The sequence below is a fragment of the Piliocolobus tephrosceles genome, chromosome 8, assembly GCF_002776525.5.
Source record: "Piliocolobus tephrosceles isolate RC106 chromosome 8, ASM277652v3, whole genome shotgun sequence".
Lineage (NCBI taxonomy): Eukaryota > Metazoa > Chordata > Mammalia > Primates > Cercopithecidae > Piliocolobus > Piliocolobus tephrosceles.
The window spans coordinates 51,917,748-51,937,657 of NC_045441.1; the positions used below are offsets into that span (position 1 = coordinate 51,917,748).

General features: G+C 40.3%; 1 protein-coding gene across 13 annotated transcripts in view; it reads left to right on the top strand.

The window, feature by feature from the left end:
- Nucleotides 1-19,910, top strand: part of CPVL (carboxypeptidase vitellogenic like) — a 213,704-nt gene that overhangs the window by 173,786 nt on the left and 20,008 nt on the right. For all 13 annotated transcript variants that reach the window (XM_023225954.1, XM_023225953.1, XM_031936027.1 and 10 more), the window contains one exon: nucleotides 5,318-5,500. In XM_023225954.1, coding sequence (XP_023081722.1) covers nucleotides 5,318-5,500 — 183 coding nt within the window. The remainder of the gene's footprint in view (nucleotides 1-5,317; nucleotides 5,501-19,910) is intronic.

Consider the following 19,910-nt stretch of genomic DNA (forward strand, 5'->3'; position numbering starts at 1 on the left):
GATTTGGGATGGATAGTTCTGTAGATGTCTGTTAGGTCTGCTTGGTGCAGAGCTGAGTTCAATTCCTGGATATCCTTGTTAACTTTCTGTCTCGTTGATTTGTCTGATGTTGACAGTGGGTTGTTAAAGTCTCCCATTATTATTGTGTGGGAGTCTAAGTCTCTTTGTAAGTCTCTAAGGACTTGCTTTATGAATCTGGGTGCTCCTGTATTGGGTGCATATATATTTAGGATAGTTAGCTCTTCTTGTTGAATTGATCCCTTTACCATTATGTAATGGCCTTCTTTGTCTCTTTTGATCTTTGATGGTTTAAAGTCTGTTTTATCAGAGACTAGGATTGCAACCCTTGCCTTTTTTTTGTTTTCCATTTGCTTGGTAGATCTTCCTCCATCCCTTTATTTTGAGCCTATGTGTGTCTCTGCATGTGAGATTAGATGAATGGCTAACTAGAATAACCAGTGTAGAGAAGTCCTTAAATGACCTGATGGAGCTGAAACCATGGCACTCAAACTACGTGACGAATGCACAAGCTTCAGTAGCCGATTCGATCAACTGGAAGAAAGGGTATCAGTGATTGAAGATCAAATGAATGAAATGAAGTGAGAAGAGAAGTTTAGAGAAAAAAGAGTAAAAAGAAACAAACAAAGCCTCTAAGAAATATGGGACTATGTGAAAAGACCAAATCTATGTCTGATGGGTGTACCTGAAAGTGATAGGGAGAATGGAACCAAGTTGGAAAACACTCTACAGGATATATCCAGGAGAACTTCCCCAACCTAGCAAGGCAGGCCAACACTCAACTTCAGGTAATACAGAGAACACCACAAAGATAACTCCTCGAGAAGAGCAACTCCAAGACACATAATTGTCAGATTCACCAAAGTTGAAATGAAGGAAAAAATGTAAAGGGCAGCCAGAGAGAAAGGTTAGGTTATCCATAAAGGGAAGCCCATCAGACTAACAGCGGATCTCTCAGCAGAAACTCTACAAGCCAGAAGAGAGTGGGGGCCAGTATTCAACATTCTTAAAGAAATGAATTTTCAACCCAGAATTTCATATCCAGCCAAACTAGGCTTCATAAGTGAAGGAGAAATAAAATCCTTTACAGACAAGCAAATGCTGAGTGATTTTGTCACCATCAGGCCTGCCCTACAAGAGCTCCTGAAGGAAGCAGTGAACATGGAAAGGAACAACCAGTACCAGCCACTGCAAAAACATGCCAAAATGTAAAGACCATTGCCACTAGGAAAGAACTGCATCAACTAATGAGCAAAATAACCAGCTTACATCATAATGACAGGATCAAATTCACACATAACAGTATTAACCTTAAATGTAAATGGGCTAAATGCTCCAATTAAAAGACACAGACTGGCAAATTGGATAGAGTCAAGACCCATCAGTGTGCTATATTCAAGAATTATTTTTTTAAAAAAACAATGAGAACACATGGGCACATGGGGGGAACAACACATACTGGGGCCTGTCAGGAGGGTGTTGGGGGAGGGAGAGCATCAGGAAGAATAGGTAGTGGTTGCTGGGCTTAATACCCAGGTGATGAGATGATCTGTGCAGCACACCACCGTGGCACACATTCACCTGTGTAACAAACCTGCACATATACCCCTGAACTTAAAAGTTGAAGAAAAATAAATCAATAAATAAAAAGCATTCTATGGCCAGGTTGCAGTGGCTCATGCCTGTAATCCCCGGACTTTGGGAAGGAAGCTGAGGTGGGTAGATTGCTTGAGCCGAGGAGTTCAAGACCAGCCTGGGCAGCGTGGCGAAACCCCATCTCTACAAAATATACAAAAAAGTTAGCTGGGTGTAGTGGCGTACACCTGTAGTCCCAATAGGAGGATGACTTGAGCCCAGGAGGTGGAGGTTGCAGTGAGCCAAGATTGTGCCATTGCACTCCAGCTTGGGGAACATAGTGAGACTCTGTCTCTTAAAAATAAATAAATAAATAAAAAGGGATTGTAACCACATTTGCCAAAAACAAAACAAAACAAAAACCTAGAAAATAGCCAATCTAAAACAATCAACCACAGTTCAAATAACTTAACTGTATTTTGATTTGTTCTTTCCCCAGGTTTGAAGCATTTTAAAATATGTGATAATTAGAGTACAAACAAGTGAAATCTCAGTTTTTCATTGATTTTTTTCATAAGATAAACATTTTTCTGGGACATTGCATAACCATCAGTTTCAATAAGCTAAGCAGCCAGGTCTCTAAGGAGTAAAAGAAGTCTCTAAAAGCAGTGGCTTTGCTCCCTTACCAGGGGCCTACAGCTGACCAGAAAGGAAAGTGAGGACATGTGTGTTCAGGGCACTGCGTGGTATGTCCCTGGAAACCAACTCCAACCAGCTCTTTCCTTGTTCCTTGTTTTGTTCCAATCACTATTGACAAGGGAAGTGTAGCTAAAAGCTGCATTCATCTCTGTCTCTTCCCTTCTGTCTTTAGACCTTGTTCTTAAAATACCAGCAAGCCTCAGGGTGGGTTTGCTCCAGAGTGTCCCAGTTTTAGCACTGAATGTCTTGCTGGGCAACTCGTGTCCAGGGCAAACTGGGACAGTTGGTCACCCTACCAGGGGAGAAGTGAGATGAGTGTGCAGACATATTTGGCCAACCTGTCCCTGTCAGAGCTAAGGTCCTGCCTGGAACTTTTCTATCAGGATGTGGGTAGCCAGTGTGTGCCCTTGGGCTTCAGGACCACCTCTATGCCATGCCCACCTGCTTCTCATGCTCAGTCACTGGGTCCTGGGCTATCTCATCCACTCATCCAGCCTAGAGGCACCTAACTGGGGTATTCCTGTAGGGGCTCATGAGAATTAATGTGACATTTAGGTGAAAATAAGAGCTCTGGAATTCTTATGTTTAATGCTGGCCTGCCTTAAGCGTCAGCTTTGAAATCACTTCTCATGATCATTATTCTGGTTTCTTTTTTGTTGCATTTGACTTATGTGCCCTTCAGAAATACAAAATGGTTTCCTTGCTTTGCAAAGGAAGGGTTTCCATTTGTACCCAAAAGTAGACCTTCTACACATCGCCTGTGTGAGATTGTGCAGTTCAGCTCTTCACTGTTTTTTGGTCCAGAGAGTTGGTGCTCTTGTTATGATAAGTCTTGACTAACAAGAGAAGCAACTCAGGGATGGTCCTCATTCCACATCAGTTCAACATGTAATATAGTGCTGTACATATAAATTTGTTTTTGCTGTAACATGGGGACTTTGCTGTTGTCCCTTAAGGATGAAAAAACATCACATTGATTTCAAAATATAGTAATGATTGTCAGTAAAGAAAGCTGTAGGAGACACATGAGAGATGCAAGCTGCCTATAGTGGCCATGAAGAGTAAAACTAAATGGATGTGCTATGAATTTGCTGACTGATCAGCATCTTTTACACTGAATTCTAGAAGAAGAATCACTTTATGCATGATGATCTTTGCTAATCAGCTATAATCAGGTCTTCCTAGAATGGTGAAGTAATTAAACCTTGTTCACGGGTACTGATCATATGTAATTGTTTCCATACTGTTGGCCAAAACAACTATAGGAGGTTTTGCAGAGGCCACAAGTACTCAAGGTCTTTGAGGTAATTTCTCTGTATAAACAACGCAAATATTTTATGACTGGAGTTGAGTTGAATTTTTTTCACAGGCTTTAAATCTATCAGGATTTTCCTGTGGGTTTCTTCTTAGGGGAGTGGGGGTGGTGATGGTGACTGACTAACTTGAAAGGCCTCATGTTCCTGCAGTGGGGGCCCGGGGCTCTTTCATCTTAGCCTGACTGCTGTCCCACTGCTGCTTGAGGATTTGGAGTGTGTAAAAGTCCTGGACTTTTTAATTATGTTTGAGCCTTTTAAGAAGCCCGCACCATAAAGGGAAAGACGGAAACATATGCAGTGAAATATTTTATATCCAATTTGAGGATTCAACCAAAGGTCTCTACCCGGGCCAAATCAGAGCCTTCAAATAGATCAAAGGTAGCATGGAGTTGAGGCTGACCTCTTTGTTGGAGGTGGAGTGGCAATACTTTATGATAATATGTTAGTTGCATAGAAGTAGCATTAAAGTAGAAAAAAGGAGGGTATATTACTCAGATTTCCACCATCTAAATTAATTATTAACATTTTTCAAACTTTGTATTCCATATATGTGAATATATACACTGATTTTTATAGTTATAATCGTGATATACATGATATTTGACTTTCTGCTTTCATACATAACATTATGTGATAAGTGTTTCCCACATTGCCTCATGGTTCAATGAAACATTTTTAAATGGTGTTATAATATCCTATAGAATTCCTGTACTGCTGTGCATTTACCTACTCAATTATAGGACTTCTGGATTGTATATGAGTTTTTCATTATAAGACTCAATGAATATATATAATTTTTTAAAAATTCTTTGGACCTGTTTTCCTAGAATATATTCTACAAATTGAAATTACTGGGATAAGGAATTTCAACATTTTTAAGTTTGGGGGCAGAAAATTGGCTACTGCTTTTCTGAAAAGTAGAGCCATTTTATACTGTCCCCATTAGTTCTTCAACTGTATCAGAATTGGGAATTATCTGAATTCTTTTTTCAAGCAAATTGAAAATTGTTTTAGGATTAAAGAAAAGAAGTACCTTTGTTTTTCCTATGATAACCATCAGTTTGACACACACAAAAAATTGTATTCTAGGAAGAAAGAACATTCCTCACTGTTGACAAGCAGCTATCATATTTTTTAAAAGGAAGTTTTACAAGTGGTATGGCAGGCATAGTTGCTTCCAATAAGAAACAAATTTGAGGCACCTGAATCTCTGTCTGCTGCTGCAAAAAAAATTATACTTGCCACTGAAATCAGTGTAGGAGAGGAGAACAATATGGATTAGCAATACCCAAGAGATTGCTCAGCTTGCCAGTGACTGCAGTGCCTGAAGTTGAAGTTAATGAAATGCAGGCTGCATGAAAATCCTAGGGGGTAGTATTCCTTAGTTCCACTAAAATGTAACCACAGTCCTCTGTCTTAACATAGCCATAAATCCAAGTAAAACCTGTATATATGTATCACTAGGTAATACAACACAAATGTTTTTGCAACCAAGAGAGGCCTTTATGCAGATTACTATGAAGAATGCAGTGGTAGAGACAAGGCTTGAGTTTATTTCAGATTGTTGTTGTTTATGGCTAACTAGAAGAAAATCTCAGAGAGATGCTTGTCTCTTTTTCTCTCTCACTGGCTCACTGTTTATACCTTCCTTGATTCATGAGCTTCACCTCCTGAATCTTGCATTTGCTGATGGCTTGATTTCATTTCAGGTTCTGATGTACAATGGCCAACTGGACATCATCGTGGCAGCTGCCCTGACAGAGCGCTCCTTGATGGGCATGGACTGGAAAGGATCCCAGGAATACAAAAAGGCAGAAAAAAAAGTTTGGAAGATCTTTAAATCTGACAATGAAGTGGCTGGTTACGTCCGGCAAGTGGGTGACTTCCATCAGGTAGGACTATGCTTGGGAGCAGGCAGGTTGTGGGAATGGGAGAATGGGATTGAAAATAAAGCCTGAATACCAATGAGACATGGCCGACCTTAAGCAAAGCCGTACAACAGCCAGTGTGTGTCTTCTGTGGCCCAGCTTTCCACAGAGAAGAGTGGTCTGAGTTCATACATACATAGGACTAAATATAAAACCAGACAAAAGTTTAGGCATTGTTCAAGAGGTAAGGAGACAATTCATTAAAAAGACAGTGCTCAGTCCAAAGAGGCAAATCATTAATGAGAGAATTGCATTGTATTTGGGGAGAGAACTTGACAAATTGTAAGAGGAACTTTCAACACAATCTCCTCTGGCAAACGTGTGATGACATTTTTGTATTACATGTGGAGCCTCAGGACAAAATCTCTCTAGCTGATATCCTAGTGCAACCTCCACTTTGGGGTCAGATGTTACTCTCATCATCTTCCTTTCTTGTAATGTCCTCTTCAAGTTTTGGAATCATGGTTATATTGGCCTCATAAGTTGGGAAGTGTTTCCTCTTTCTGTTATTGGAAACAGTATCTTTAAGTGTTAGGAGAATTCACTGGTGAAGCCATCTGGGCCTGGAGATTTTTTTGAAGGAAGGATTTTGTTGTTGGTGGTATATAATAAGTGTACATCTTTATAGAATACATGTAATATTTTGATACATGCATTTAATGTTAATGACCAAATCAGGGTATTTAGGCTATCCATCACTTCAAACGTGTCATTTCGTTGTATTGGGAACATTTCAAATCTCTGCTAGCTATTTTGAAATATACAATATATCATTCTTAACTATAGTCACCCTACTGTGCTATTGAACACTAGAATTTATTCCTTCTATCTAACTGTCTGCACCCATTAACCAATCTCTCTTCATCTTCCCACCTATCCCCACTTCCCAGCCTCTGGTAACTATCAGTCCATTCTTTACCTCCGTGAAATTAACTTTTTACACTCCCACATGAGTGAGAACATACGATATATGTCTTTCTGTGCCTGGCTTATTTCATTGAACATAATGACCTCCAGTTCCATCCATGTCACTGCATGTGATAGGATTTCATTCTTTTTATGGCTTAGTAATATTCCATTGTGTAGATATGCCACATTTTTAAAATCCATTCATCTGTTTATGGACACTTAGGGTGATTCCATGTCATGGCTATTGTGAATAGTACTATAATAAACATAGAGTGCAGATATTCCTTTGATATACTGATTTCCTTTAGAAAAATACTGAGTAGTGGAATTACTGTAGTATATGGTAATTCTATTTGTAGTTTTTAAAGAAACCTCCATATTGTTTTCCATAATGGTTGTACTAATTTACATTCCTACTAATAGTGTATGAGTTCATTTTCTCAGCATCCTCATCAGCATCTGTTATTTTTTGTCTTTTTGGTAATAACCATTCTAACTCCAGTGAGATGATACCTCATTGTGGTTTTAATTTGCATTTCCCTGATGATTAGCGATGTTGAGCATTTTTCCATATACCTGTTGGGCACCTGTATGTCTTCTTTTGAGAAATGTCTGTTAAGATCCTTTCCTCGCTTTTTAATGGTATTATTTGTGTTTTGTGCTCTTCAATTGCTTGAGTTCCTTGTATATTCTGGATATTAGTTTTTGGTCAGATGGATAGCTGGCAGATATTTTCTCCCATTCTACAGGTTGTCTCTTCACTGTATTGATTGTTCCCTTTGCTGTGAAGAAACTTTTTAGTTTTTGTCTATTTGTCTATTTGTGGTTTTGTTGCCTATGCTTTTGGGGTCTTAGCCATAAAAGCTTTATCTACACGAGTGTCCTGAAGTGTTTCCCCTGTTTTCTTCTAGTGGTTTTACCATTTTGAGTCTTATGTTTAAGTCTTTAATCCATTTGAGCTTATTTTACATGTATATGGTGAGAGATAGGGGTTTAGTTTTTGAGCTTATTCTACATGTATATGGTGAGAGATGGGGATTTAGTTTCATTCTTCTGCATATGGATCCCAGTTTACCCAGCACCATTCATTGAAGAGGGTGTCCTTTCCCCAGTGTGTGTTCTTTTCAGCTTTGTCAAAGATTATTTGGCTATAAATACATGGATTTATTTCTGGGTTTCCTATTCTGTGCCATTGGTCTACGTGCCTGTTTTTATACGAATACCTTGCCATTTTGGTTATTATTGCTTTGTAGTATATTTTGAAATCAGGTAGTGTGATGCCTCCAACTTTGTTCTTTTTGCTCAGTATTGCTTTGACTATTTGGGGTCTTTTGTGGTCCATGTGAACTTTAGAACTTTTTTTTCTATTTCTGTGACAAATGCCATTGGTATTTTAATAATTATGCATTGAACCTGTAGATTGCTTTAGAGTCAGTATGATCATTTTAACAATGCTAATTTTTCCAGTCCATGACCATGAGATGTCTTCCATTTGTTTGTGTCCTCTTCAACTTCTTACATCAGTATTTTATAGTTTTCCTTGTAGAGATCTTTCACCTCCTTGATTAAATCTATTTTAAGGTTATTTATTTATTTAGTAGCTATTGTAAATGGGATTGCTTTCTTGATTTCTTTTTTAGCTCATTCATTATTAGTGTATAGAAATGCTAGTAAGTTTTGTACATTGATTTTGTATCCTGCAACTTTACTGAATTCATTTATCAGTTCTAAAAGTTTTTTGGTGGAGTCTTTAGTTTTTTCTATATAAAAGATTGTGTCATCTGCAAAGAGAAACATTTTGACTTGCTCTCTTTCAGTATGAATGCCTTTTGTTTCTTTTTCTTACCCAATTGCTCTGGCTAGGACTTCTGGTGCTATGTTGAATAGGAGTGGTGAAAGGGGACATTCTTGTCTTGTTCCAATTCTTAGAGGAAATGCTTTCAGCTTTTCCCTATTCAGTATGATGATGTTTGTTGTATATGGCCTGTATTATGTTGTGGTATGTTCCTTCTATGCCTGATTTGTTGACAGTTTTTATCATGAAGAAGGGATGTTGGATTTTATCAAATGTTTTTCTTAATCTATTGAGATGAACTTATGGTTTTTGTCTTTCATTCTGTTGATGTGATGTATCATGTTTATTGATTTGCATATGTTGAACCATCCTTACATTTCTGGGATAAATTCCACTTGATTATGGTATATTATCTTTTTGATGTGTTGTTGGATTCTGTTTGCTAGTATTTTGTTGAGGATTTTTACATCTATATTCATTAGGGAGATTGTAGTTTTCTTTTTGTGTGTATCCTTGTCTGGTTTTGGTATCACGATGATAGCCTTGTAGAATGAATTAGAAAGAATTCCCTCCTCTTTAATTTTAAAGAATTAGTTTGAGAAGAATTTGCTTTAGCTTTTTCATATGAGTTTGGCAGAATTTGGCAGAAAAGCCATCCAGTCCTAGACTTTTCTTTGTTGGGAGAATTTTTATTACTGATTCAACCTCATTATTCTTTATTGGTCTGTTCAAGTTTTCTATATCTTCCTGGTTCAATCTTGTTAGGCTGTATATGTCCAGGAATTTATCCATTCCCCTAGGTTTTCCAGTTTATTATGGCTAAAGTTGTCCATAACAGTCTCTGATGATCCTTTGTATTTCTGTGGTATCAGTTGTAATGTCTCCTTTTTCATTTCCGATTTTATTTATTTGAGTTTTCTCTCTTTTTTTCTTGATCAGTATAGCCTAGTCTAGTTTATTGATTTTATTTATCTTTTTTAAAAACAGGCTTTTTTGTTTAATTGATCCTTTATATTTCTTTTTAGTTTCTATTGCATTTAGTTCTGCTCTGATTTTTATTATTTCTTTTGTTCTAATTTTGGGTTCAGAACAAAAGATACTGGGTTTGGTTTGTTCTTGATTTTCCAGTTTTTTAAAGATGCATCTTTAGGTTGTATATTTAAACTCTCTACTTTTTAAATTTATTTATCTATTACTATAAACTTCCATCTTAGCACTACTTTTGCTATATCCTATAGGTTTTGGTATTTTCCGTTTCCATTTTCATTTGTTTCAAGAAATTTTTAAATTTTCTTCTTGATTTCTTAATTGATTCAGTGGTCATTCAGGAGCATGTTTTAAATTTTCATGTATTTGTACAGTTTCCAAAATTTTCCTTGGTATTGATTTCTAGTTTAATTCCTTTGTAGTCTTAGAAGATACTTGATATGATTCTGATTATTTTACATTTGTCGAGGCTTGTTTAATGGCATAACAAATGATCTGTCCTGGAGAATGTTTCCTGTGCTGATGAGAAAAAAAAATGCATTATGTAGCAGTTGGATAACCTGTAAATATCTGTTAGTTCTATTTTGTCTAAAGTGCAGTTTAAATCTGATGTTTGTTTTTTATTTTTCTGTCTAAATGATGGCCAATTCTGAGACTGTTGAAGTCCTCAACTGTTATTGTATTGGAGCCTATCTCTCCCTTTAGATCTAATACTATTTGCTTTATATATTTGAGTGCTCCTGTGTTGACTGTGTATATTTAATATTATTGGGATGGTTATATCCTCTTGCTAAATTGACAGCTTTTTCTTTTCTTACAATTTTTATCTTGAAATCTATTTTATCTAATATAAGTACAGCTACTCCTTCTCACTTTTGGTTTCTGTTTACATGGAATGTAATTTTTTATTCCTTTACTTTCAGTCTGTATATGTCTTTGCAGCTGATGTGAGCTTCTTGTAGGTAGTTGATAGCTGATATGGATTGGATGTTTGTCCCCTCCAAGTCTCATGTTGAAATGTGATTCCCAATATTGGAAATGGGGCCTGATGGGAGGTGATTGGATGATGGGGAAGATTCCTCATGAATGCCTACGCACCAGCCCCTTGGTGATAAGTGAGTTTTCACTCAGTTCATGTGAAACCTGGTTATTTAACAGAGTCTGGGACCTCCTCCATCTGTCTCTCTTGTTCCTGCTCTTGTCATGTGAAACACATGTACCCACTTTGCCTTCTGCCATAATTGTAAGCTTCCTGAAGCCCTCATAAGAGGCTGAGCAAATGTTGGTGCCATGCTTGTATAGCCTACAGAATTGTGAGCCAATTAAACCTCTTTTCTTTATAAATTACCCAGCCTCAGGTATGTTTTTATTGTGATGCAGAATGGCCTAACACAGTAGCATATAGTTAAATCATGTTTTATTTTTATCCATTCAGCTAGTTTATGTCTTTTAAGTGGGGGATTTGATCCATTTACATTCAAAGTTATTAGTGATAGGTGAGAACTTATTTCTGCCATTTTGTTAATTGTTTTCTAGTTGTTTTTTATATCCTTTATTCCTTTCTTCCTCTCTTATTGCTTATCATTGTGGTTTGATGGTTTTTTGTAGTGGTAACATTTGAGTCTTTTATCTTTCTCATTTGTGAGAAGCCAGTGAGTTTATACGTTCATGTTTTCTTGATGGTAGGTATCGTCCTTTCACTTCCAGATATAGGACTCCCTTAAGTATTTCTTATAGGGCCAGTCCCATGGTAATGCATTTCCTCAGTTTCTGCTTGTCTGGGAAAGACTTTCTTTCTCTTTCTTTTTTGAAGGATGGCTTTGTGGGTATAGTAATCTTGGTTGTCAGTTTTGTTCTTTCAGCACTTTGAATATATCTTCTCATTTTCTCTTGGCCTATAAGTTTCTGCTGAGAAAACTTAGTCTGATGGGGATTCCCTTATATGTGCCTTGACAATTTTATCTTGCTAATTTTAGGATTCTTTCTTTGTCTTTGACTTTTGACAGTCTAACTGTAATATGCCCTGGAGAAGACATTTTTGGATTGATTCCATTTGGAGATTTTTGAGCTTCCTGTTCTGGATGCCTATATCTCTTGCAAGACTTGGGAAGTTTTGGGCTATAATGTCATTAAGTAAGCTTTCTATGCCTTTGCTTATCTCTTCTACTTCTGGAACACCCAAAATGTGAATATTTGATTGCCTGCTTTTTGGTGTTCCATATGTCATGCAGGCTTTCTTCGTTCTTTATTAAACTTTATATATATGTACATTTTTGTCTGAGTTATTTCAAAAGACATTTCTTCTAGTTCAAAAAGTATTCTGCTTGATCTCTTATTGAAGTTCTTGATTTTTTTTTTGTTTCATTCATTGAATTCTTCAGTTACAGAATTTCTGATTAGTTCTTTTTTATGTATCAGTCTCTTTGATGAATTTCTCATTCTGACTATGAACTGTTTTTCTGATTTCCTTGTATTATTTATCTGTTATCTTGTATCTCGCTAAGCTTCTTTAATAACACTGTTATGAAATCTTTCCCAGACATTTCATGGATTTATTTTTCATTGAAATCTGTCGCTAGAGAGTTATTGTTTCTTTACATATGTCACATTTCCTTGCTTTTTCATCTTTGTTTGTTTTTACATTGATATCTGTGAATCTGGTGTAACGGTCCCTTATTCTGATTTTTTGAATTGGCTTTTATAGGAAAGATGCTTTCCAGTAGATGTATCTATAGGGTTGGTTGTGTAGGGCACTTTGGTTTTGATTTTGGGTGGACACAGTAATGTAGTCTTCAGATGACTTCTTCAGCTATAATCAGTGTCAGTGATATCTTTGAGTTCCTCAGTGGGTTAGGCTATGATTGTTAGTAGATGCTGTAGTGAGGTTTTGCTATGAATTGGGGCACCAGGTGGGCCAGTTCTTTGGCACCAATATGCTGTTTCTTGGGTTCCCAGGTGGCATACATGGAAACTGGTAGAAGCAGGTCTGAATGGGCTGATCCATGGGCCTTCATATTATTTGGCTGAATCCCTACCCCGATCTCATCCTGAATTGTAGCTCCCATAATCCCCACATGTCATGGGAGGGACCCGGTGGGAGCTAACTGAATCATGGGAGCAGGTCTTTCCTGTGCTGTTCTCGTGATAGTGAATAAGTCTCATGAGATCTGATGGTTTTATAAAAGGGAGTTGCTCTACACAAGCTCTCTTGCCTGCTGCCATGTAAGATAGGCCTTTGCTTCTCCTTTGCCTTCCATCATGATTGTGAGGGCCCCAAGCCATGTGGAACTATAAGTCCATTAAACCTCTTTCCTTTATAAATTACCCAGTCTCAGGTATGTCTTTATTAGCAGCATGAGAACAGACTAATACAGGCTTCCAGGTGGCTTGCTGAAGTGCTGGCAGTGGCAGCAGTGGGCCAGGCTCGCAAGTGGATCACTGAACTCCTGGGCAGTGTGCATGGCATCAGCAATGGCGATAGCAGCAGTGGGCACTAGCACTGATGGCAGCAAAGTTGGTGGGCCAGTCCGCCAGCCCCAAGGTGGTACATATGCAGGTGAGTGCTGGTGGAGGTAGTGGCAGCAGGCTGGGAGTGGACATCCTCAGGTCCCTGGAAGGAATGCATGGGCTCCAGCATTGGCGGGAAAGGTGTATTGATCCCTGGGCCTCTGGATAATGCACATATGCACTGGCAGGCTGGGGAGGCCTGTCCTTAGCACCCCCAGGTGTGGATGGGCAGGGAAGGCCTATTCCCAGGCCTCTGGACAATGCCCACAGGCACTGGTGAGGGTGGGACCAGGTGAGCTGGAGCTGTCCTCAGGCCCCTCAATGGTGTGTGCATACAAAGGCTGTAGCAGGCAGGACTGATCAATTCCCGGGCCCCCAGACAACATGCATAGGCACTGGCAACCTGTGTGGGCCCATCTTCAGCTCCATGGAAGGCATGTATGCATGCCAGTAGCAGTGGGTGGTGTAGGTCCATCCCCAGACTCCTGGACAATGTGCATGGGCACAGGTGAAGGCAGTACGGAGGCAGGCCTATGCTTAGGCCCCTAGATGGCATATGTGGGTGATACCTGTGGCAGTGTGTGGGGTGGATCAATCCCCAGGCCCTCGAATGTCACACTAGGATGCCAGTAGTAGTAGCAATGGGTATCTTTAGGCACTCTGATGGTGTATGTGGGCACCAGTGGCAGTGGGGGGTGGTAGGTCGATCTCCTGGTTCCTAGATGACGTGTATGGGCACTGGTGGTGGTGGCAGACAAGCAGACCTGTTTTTAGGTCTCTTGGTGGCAAGCAGACCAGGTTGATCTCCAGGACCTTGGATGGTGCCCTTGGGCCAAGAAGCAGGCTAGATGGGCCTGTCCTCAGGTCCTGGGACAGTACCTGGGTGAGCCGGTTCCCAGGCCCCTTAAGATATGTGTAGGTGTGCAGCAGCCGTGCTGTTGGGGCGTAAGGATTTGCTGTCAGTGGCGACACCCTCAGGCAGGCAGCTCTCAGGCTCTGGAGAGTGCATGCTTTGGCTCCCTTTGTCCCTAGGGCAGCCTCCCCAATGTGTTTCACTACCCATTCCTTGGGGTGTAAGACATTGCATGAGCTAAAGTTTTGGGGATGCATCTGCACTGCTGGCTCCAGCCAATATCGTGATGCTGTAAACCTTTGGGTAGATGTAGTGGGGTGTCTACAGGGGTTCAGGGATGTAGATATGTAGGGGATATTGGGCCCCAAGGTGTGATGTAGTCTGGAGGGGGCCGGGCTCTCAAAATGGCACCATGACGTAGCTGCTTGAATTTCAGGAGATGTGTGGGACCCAGTATGAACATCTTCTGTAGAACAATGTCATTACATGGACTCCAGGCATCTCTCTATACTAGTCTCAGGGCTTGTGAGGGCTGAGGGGCTCTCCTGTGGCTAAAATTGTAGGAGTCTCTGGGGGGAATATGGACTGCTGACTGCTGGGGATCTCTTACTTACCTTTTCCCCACAGTGGGAGTTTCCCCTGATTCTGAGATGATCTTGGCTGGGCCAGCTGCTTCACTTCCCTTTCCTTCTATGCCTCAGAAGTTCCCAGTCACCTTCCTGCTGAATTCCATTGTTTTCTTTAGATGTTCTATTTGACATCTAATTATCTATTTGCCATTCTGGTCCTTCTTTGTGGAGGAGGTGACAGCCGGGTGCCTCAGGCAGCCATCTTGAAGCCCCTCCAATGGAAGGTTTTCAACTGTAGATTCAATTTCTAAAGTAGATATGGGATTAATTACCTTTTCTGTTTCTTCATGTGTCAGTTTTCATAGGCTGTAATTTTTTTTCAGGAATTTGTCTATTTCATCCAAAATTTCAGATTCATTGACATAAAGTTGCTTTATAACATCATCTCTTTTTTTGTTCCGAGACAATCCCATTCTGTCTGCCCAGGCTGGAGTGCAATGGCATGATCTTGGCTCACTACAGCCTCTGCCTTCTAAGACATGAGGTCATGTCTCAGCCTCCCAAGTAGCTGGGACTACAGGCATGCACCACCACACCTGGCTAATTTATTTGTATTTTTAGTAGAGACAGGGTTTCACCTTGCTAGCCAGGCTGTTCTCAAACTCTTGACCTGAAGTGATCCACCCACCTTGGCCTCCCAAAGTGCTGGGATTACAGGCATGAGCCACCATGCTCAGCCTGTAACATCATCTTAATATGATTTAATGTTTCTTAAGATCTCTGGTGTTTTTAGTAATTAGCACCTCTCTTGCCTGAGGTTTAACAATTTTATTCTTTTCAAAGAACCAATTTTTATTTTTCTCGATTATATATTTGCTTTCTGTTTTATTAATTTGTTCTTTATCCTTATTATCTTCCTGCTATTCTTTTCATTGTGTGTGACTTACTATTCTTTTTTTAAAAACAACATGAATTTTTAGCCTTTCTTTATTTCTAATATATGCATCCAATGGGAGAAATAAATTTCTGTTGTTTAAGCCATCCAGTATCGTATCCTTATAGGACTGTTGAGAGGGTTCAGATAAGTTAATAAGCTTAGAGCAATTCCTGGCTTATAATAAATTTTGCTCTTTTTATTTTTATTATTATTACCCTGGATTGCTTACAAGAGTACATATAACAAAGAAAAAATTATAAATAGTAATAGTCAAGATTCAGGAAAATATGTTTTTTGAAAATCGACATATAAGGGAAAGTTGGAATATTAATATTCAGGCCATTAAGGGCATATTCAAATGTTGAGCTGCCAGGGAGTGATGCACATGTTACCTCCCCCTGTCTGCTACACTACTTTGTGATGAACATCTCACCAGGCACACACAGGATCTCCTCAAGATTATCTGATGGCTGCCTCCACCACCTGTTATTTCATATCCCCTGGACCAGCCTTGTGAAATGCTCCCAGGCCTGGCATCCCACATGTGTCCTGCTTGGCTCTTTGCATAAAACGTCCAGCTTGGGAGGCCAGATTGCTGCTTCAGGGCAACATGTCCCACAGAGGTGGGAAAAGGAATTGGCCGCCAGTCAGAAACTGGTGGCAAATATCACACTCAACCCGCTGACTCTTCTTGTGAATGCAAAACACATTTAGAGATGAAATGGTACTTCTCTGGCTGCCAAAAAACAAGTAACAAAAGAAGCAAGGCCCACATATGTTTGTGATAGTGAGTGTTTTACCACGCAGCAAGGGATCTGCATTTTGTGTAGGTGATTTTAAAATGTTGGCAGAGATCCTTCCCCCTTAGTGCCTCAGCGTTGGTTTGGGGTGGTTTGTGGAGATGAGGGTTATGAGGATGGAAAAACACTCCCATGTGAACAAAGGCATTCTCTGTGAGGCTTGGATCTAAGAATACTGTCCAAATGTCAAGCGTCTGATAATGAAGAAAACGGACCTTAGCTATGGACTTGCTTTTCAGCATTAGACACACAAAACAGAAGCATGAGTATGTGTCTGCCAGAAAAGCAACCCCATTCTCTGCCAAACACCACAGCTCTTAATTTAAAAAATTGAAACCAAAGTAGACTTGTCTCTGGATGGTTACCTAAAATGTCCACTTAAAGAAATGACAGCTCTCCTAGGGGAGCAGCAGGGTACTGAGAGAGGGAGCAATTTTCCCTGTGTATTCACATCAAGCCATGCCCAGAGAAATCAAACGCAGCTCCCACCAGCCTTCAGAGATCCGAGGAGGAGCGAGTGCTTCTTGTTTCTCCTTGTTGGCTCTGACCTAGAAGGTAACAAGTCTTTGGTATTGGTGCCATTTTTAAGGATTGGACACTGTCCTGTTATATAATCTGAGCAGCAGACTTTCTGAGCTTCTGTAAAATTTAGAAGTTGTCTGTCAAATGCAAGGTTTGGACTAACTTATTTCTAAGATACCATCTAACAAAAATCTGAAATATCTATATTTCATTAATGCCCAGAGGGGCTCAGTTAGCCAGCAATGCAATGTGGAATAGGGTAGTGACTTTCAGCAAATGTCACAATGCTCTCTATGCTTACATAGGTATGTAAATATATATATGTGCATATATACCTATCTCTAGCCACTGAGATAGAGAGAGAGAAATATACACAAAATGTAACTCTCAGGCTACATGATAACCAAAGTCATGGGTCGCCTCTGCACTGGCATTGACCATAAACCTTTACTAGTGTTATCCCTGGGTCCCAGAAGTTGAGTCCTCTTTCTCCTTGTCTGCTGACAACCAATGGCCATCACTCTCAAGGCCACCCTTTTGGGATCTTTCTGTGCCTTTCTCCAAATATCAAAGTTGCTGTTCATTATCTGAGTTGATATTGTCATTGCATTTGAAATGTAGGACATTTTGTTCTTAACATGCCAGCCATAAGGAAGTTTTGACTCCACATTTAGAAATTTAAAACTTTGGCTGGGTGTGGTGGCTCACGCCTGTAATCCCAGCACTTTGGGAAGCTGAGGCGGGTAGATCACTTGAGGCCAGGAGTTCAAGACCAGCCTGGCCAACATGGTGAAACCTCATCTCTACTAAAAATACAAAAATTAGCCAGGCGTGGTGGCACACGCCTGTAATCCCAGCTACTCAGGAGTCAGAGGCATGAGAATCACTTGAACTTGGGAGGTGGAGGTTGCAGTGAGCTGAGATCGTGCCAGTACACTCCAGACTGAGCAACATAGTGAGACCCTATCTCAAAAAAATAAAATAAAATAAAAATTTTCATCGGAATAATAGCCATACAGACAAATTGCTTTAAGATTTTTTTTTTTTTTTTTAGAATAAATGTCATTAAGCTAAATGTCCTGGAGAAAGAAAACACTTCTGTTTTTTCCATCATTATTTTATTGAAAATATCTTTATTGACACAAATTATTTTTCATATAAACATTGAAAAAATGTTGAGTCATTGAGCAGTTTTCATTTTTACCGAATCTTACTGGGTGTCGCTTCTACAATCATGAGTTTTGCATGATCTCCAACAGGCTGATTTTCCTGATTGCAATTTGAGCCCTTATTATTTTTATTTTATGTTTTCACTGTCAATATCAATTCCATTTTCTTCCAAAGCTACAAGATGGATTATCTCGGCTAGGTTGTATTTAATGGCTGGAATGAATTTCAGGTCTCCTTTTCCAGGGAAGGGAAACTGAAACCCAGAGGTTAAGTGACTTCCCTAAAGTATCCTGCCCATTTCACGTCTGAGCTGTTAGAGTCTTGGCTTCCAGCCCAGAGTTTCTCTACTTCACAAGCATACCCACTACTGGAATAATGGAATCACAGCAGTATGCTGGTACTGTTAAAATTGAAGCCTATATGCATGCCTGCCGTAATTAAAGCAGGGCCAAGAAATAAGGTATCTAGTATTAGCTCTGAATCCACACCGAAGGTGACCACTTCCTATAGACAGAGAGAAGATTGGGGTTTTTTGTTTTGTTTTGTTTTGTTTTGCTTTTGAGAGGGAGTCCCGCTCTGTTGCCCAGGCTGGAGTGCAGTGGCATGATCTTGGCTCACTGCAACTTCCACCTCCCAGGTACAAGCAATTCTCCTGTCTCGGCCTCCCGAGTAGCTGGGATTATAGGCATGCACCATCATGCCCAGCTAATTTTGTATTTTTAGTAGAGATGGGATTTCACCGTGTCAGCCAGGCTGGTCTCAAACTCCTGACCTGAGGTGATCCGCCTGCCTCGGCCTCCCAAAGTGCTGGGATTATAGGCGTGAGCCACGACGTCCAGCCAATTGGGTTTTTTACAAAGGTACTAAGATTTGGTGGTGAGTCAAGGTTCATATAATGTTAAGAAAAGTTATGGCTTTATCTGGGAACTTGTGATATTAATAAAAGAACGCATGCTGAAATTGGCCAAAATGAGCAGAGAGAATATGGTGGGCAGTGCCATGGATAAGAGAATACGGGGCAGGGCACAGGGCAGAGTGCATAGTCTGGCTCATAGCCTGCAGCTTGGAGAGTGAGAGATGGGAGAGAAACCAGAATGGGAACATGGGGCCTGGATAGTACGTAAGGAGTGTGTGTTCCATTGTTTAAGCAGTGGGGAACCATCAGAGGTTTCAAAGCACATTTTAAAAGCTGTTCTTTGGGAACTTTATAATGGTAACTTTAGGATGAATTCAGGGTGAGGAAACTCTAGAAATAGGAAGTCACATAAGGAGCTTTCTTGGAAGAAGATTCTCCATCTATTTCATACGTCCACCTTCTTGATACTGGTTTGGAAGTCCTGAAATAGAGGTCAGCGGGAATAAGCTTTGGAATGCCCAGGCTGTGAGGACTGATTCCCTGTTTGAGAGACAGTGTTTACTGTGTGTCCACACCAACTTAAAGGCTAAGTATCCACAGGGAGATCACTGCATGCTGGTGTCCCTGGCCCTAGTAAGCATCCTCAGCCCCCTAAAGCGCAAACCCTGCACCAAGACTTGCACCTTGACCTTGACCTGGGTTTAGTATATAGAGCCCTCAGGCCCATGGTCTGCCACACTGTGCTCAGGGGCTTCTCCCAAAATGTCCTGGTTTCCAACAGGAATCAGACCTTCAGCTAGAGGTCACATCTAGGGAAACCAAAGAGAAGCAGCATGCCACCCCGAAGCTTGACTGTTCTGAAAAGCCCTCACCAATTGGAGGGGGTCTATGACAGGAAAAGAAGGTGGAGTTAGACAAGCCTGGTTTAAACTTCCATTGTGTCACTTGCTAGCTGTGGGCTGGTTACTGGTCCTGGAAACTTTGGGTTTTTGTTTTGTTTTGTTTTTTTATTTGATATGGAGTCTCACTCTGTCATCCAGGCTGGAGTACAGTGGCGTGATCTTGGCTCACTATAACCTCCCCATCCTGGGTTCAAGCGATTCTTCTGCCTCAGCCTCCCAAGTAGCTGGGATTACAGGTGCCCACCACCACAGCTGGCTGATTTTTGTGTTTTTAGTATAGAGACAGGGTTTCACCGTATTGGCCAAGCTGGTCTCGAGCTCCTGACCTCAGGTGATCCACCCACCTTGGCCTCCCGAAGTTCTGGGATTACAGGCATGAGCCACCATGCTGGAAACTCTTGAATGAGAACAGTTACTTCATAGGGGTGATGGGAAGTTCAAAATAGATGATAAGGATGGCGACTGATGATTCAGCATCTGTGAGCTCTCAGGCCATGGTCTACCACACACTTTTTTAATCCACAATTTTATGGAATCAGAGTAGCTATCCTATAAACTATGTCATGG